This window comes from Nannobrachium achirus (genome assembly GCF_963921795.1).
Source record: "Nannobrachium achirus genome assembly, chromosome: 1".
NCBI lineage: Eukaryota > Metazoa > Chordata > Actinopteri > Myctophiformes > Myctophidae > Nannobrachium > Nannobrachium achirus.
This window is the reverse complement of record NC_137810.1, coordinates 46,305,796-46,308,871: the sequence shown is the minus strand read 5'-3', so window position 1 is coordinate 46,308,871 and position 3,076 is coordinate 46,305,796. Positions and strand designations below refer to the sequence as shown.

The 3,076-nt window shown below is 44.0% G+C and overlaps 1 protein-coding gene across 1 annotated transcript; it reads right to left on the bottom strand.

The window, feature by feature from the left end:
* Nucleotides 1-414: 414 nt before the first annotated feature.
* On the bottom strand, nt 415-1,329 carry LOC308288272 (N-acetyllactosaminide beta-1,3-N-acetylglucosaminyltransferase 3-like; the record flags this gene model as incomplete). Its single annotated transcript, XM_080729666.1, has 1 exon — nt 415-1,329. One exon carries the CDS (start codon nt 1,327-1,329, stop codon nt 415-417), a length of 915 nt encoding a protein of 304 aa, XP_080585792.1.
* Nucleotides 1,330-3,076: the final 1,747 nt, after the last annotated feature.

Sequence of the window (3,076 nt, the reverse complement as noted above, 5' to 3'; positions counted from 1 at the left end):
CAGAGCATCATTAATTGTCTCACGACTGACTGACTGATGTTTTGACACTATTTGAAATATGCCGGCCCACCTGTATTTTCTAATTGATCGATTTTCTTCTGCCAGGAAACCCGCTTTCCACTGTATGAAAATAAATAAATAAAACTTTGTACATAGGTCCAGTCCAATGCCAAACTTCCTCAACTTGCATTGTGGGCTAATGATCCTGATGGTGGCACTACATCAAGTGTCTGCATTTTACAACTTTTATTTAACATTTATAAATTGATAGCAAAGCAGTAACACTTTGCAACTTTCCCCAAAGGTAAGCCCTACTGATAGAACATAGAAATGTTCAGATTCCTCAAGTCGATAGGAATCAACATATTCTCTCATGGTCCAAGGCTAAAAATAAGTTCCACCAAGCAGTACCAACTAGAGCAACCCACATTTAAGTTTAGGGTCTCGAACTTGGTGCCACATGACATATATATTTGGAGGCATGAACCCGTGTACCACCAGAATTTCCCTGTAAAAGCAGGGGTGCAAGGGATCGATAATACTTGAGGGGATGTACAGCCCCATAGTCTTAACGCCCATGTGGTTTGCAGGCTTGAGACCTGCTTTGGCCAAACACATCCCCATGTATACATCATCGATGGGGTGAACGGTAATGTCCTTGGACATGTTGTATATGACAGAGGCCGTGTATCCTGACAAGAGGAACCCCCCACCACCACAGTACGGAGGGTACGAGTTTGACTCCTGCACCTCAATGGGGACAAAGTATTTGCTCGCTGGGAAACGGATGGGACTAGAGTCAGGCATCAGGTTTCCAACAAAGAGGTGCTGGCTGCTGTTGCCAACGCCCAGGAGATATTCCACCATGTTGTCTGTGTTGGCAAAAATGTCATCGTCCCCGTTGAAGAGGAAGTGGACGTGTGGACAGTTCTTGTCCATCCACTCCAGGAAGAGGACCTGCTTCAGAGTGAGGTTGTAGAAGGAGTCGTTAAAGTCCCACTGCACGATGTCTCTGTGCTCGTGTTGTTCCACTTCTAGCATCTGATTCAGCCTCTGCCGATCAAACCCACTGCCCGTTGTTCCCACAAGAAACACTAAACGGATCTGCTTGCCCCTCTCTAACCTCTCCTCTCCCCAGGTCTTACGCAGGACCTCTCGTCGCTCGTAGTTCCCCGGAGTGCTCTTAATGACAAGCAGGAGGAAGACGTCCCCGGATCGTTCCGCGCCCCCGCATTTGTCAGGTACATCCAGCAGCAGTGGGAAGTGACGGCAGTGACGGTAGTGCAGGTGGTCTTGGATGTGAGCGGGAAGAGAGGAGAAGCTCGTCATATTCTCGGTCATGGACGTGTTCCTTTCGCAGGGTGGCCAGGAAGGTGGAGAGGATGTTGTGTTGTCAACTGCCCGAGGTAGACGGACATGTCGGACAGTCTCCTGTTCTCCTGTTTGCACATTGTCAGGAGGAAGGTGGATGGAGTCCACGTTCCAGAGAAGGATGCCGAAGCTCAAGGCCCCAATCAGCACCAAGACCACCCGCTCCACCCTGCAACACCGCGTTCTTCTCATCATCTGCATTCTGCAAAGGGACAGACAAAACAATGGTCTCAGTTTTGACAAACACCACGCTGACCACAGAAAAGGCTGTTGGGTCAGAAATAACTAATAAATCTATGATGCGATTATTCACGCTCATTGCATGTGCGGTTGTCTGGACTGACAGAAAGCCATCACACATGAAGGCATTCCACACCTCAACCTATTGTACAGTAATAATAATTTAATTTCAAATTTTCAACCTTGGGTCCGGGCCCCTCTTGGCCTTTTGGTTGCACAAATATTTTACAGAATAATCTACGAAAGGTTTCCAAAATAGCCAATCTACAAGCTCACAACGTGTTCACTATTTGTCATACAAGAAGTAGGCCTATATAGAGTAAAGGGATATTTCACTTTCTAAAAAACGTTTGGTCATTTTATCGTCTAATCAGGTTTTTGTGAGCACCCTGGACAGATTTTAAGTTGTTTGATTCAGTATTTAGATATTTAATATTCATTTAATCAGACACAACCCCTTTCTATACAAACCCATTGTAACTTCTAACTCCATTTTATACATAGTTTTTTTCTGGTGAATTGTGACTCCGGAGTCCGGACTCCCACTCCTAATACTTTTTATTTTTTATTTAATTAAAAAATGTATTCTATTTCTCAATAAAAGATATTTCAAATAAACGAAAAGTGTTATTGGAAAAAACACTGCAAGCTCACGTATTTGCAGGGATGTATGAGTCACTAGAAAAAAGAACGGGTGTTGTTTGAAATTACAATGGGTTTGTATAGGAAGGGGGTGTGTCTAATCAGATGAACATTAAATACCTATATCTGTGTGTGCTTTCTCAGCTTTTGTCATTTGTAAGAAAGGGGGCTCCAATGAATAAAGGTTGGGAACAACAGGCCTAGGCCATAATAATAAGAAATACAAAATAAAATTAAAAAAAGATTAAACAATCTTGTGAGCTGACTTTTATCTTATCATATTACTGTAACGTAATCTTATTCACACACATAACCGAACTGGCTAGAAGCCATTACAATACAGGGCGGCTACTGGTGTGCACACACCATTTTTATGACCGGTATGTTTGGACACAGATGGACCTTTATTGATCCTCATTGGGAAATGCAGGTGTTGCAGCAGTATACCAGCAGCAATGCGTCATGGTTGCACGTGCCGTGCACCCCTGTGGGGGGTGCATGTGGGAAGGAGAGGGCATGGTAGTTGACAGTATGTCCGCTACTTTATACACTACTACACTGATTCTCAAAATGGAGTCCGGTGACCCCCTGGAGTCCTAGAGGCGAGGCTCAGGGGATCCCCAAAACAATGTTTTTCAGGGCAAGGACCCCTTAGCTGAGGGAGAGGACCCCATTGTGTTACAGATGAAACATTTTCATAGGTTTCATAGATATAGCTTCTCATAGACCTATCACAGTACTATCACGTTGGATTCATTTTGATGTGTATTTTCAGACATTTAACCACTTAAACTCTAGTCTCAATACTTAGTAAACTTGACCT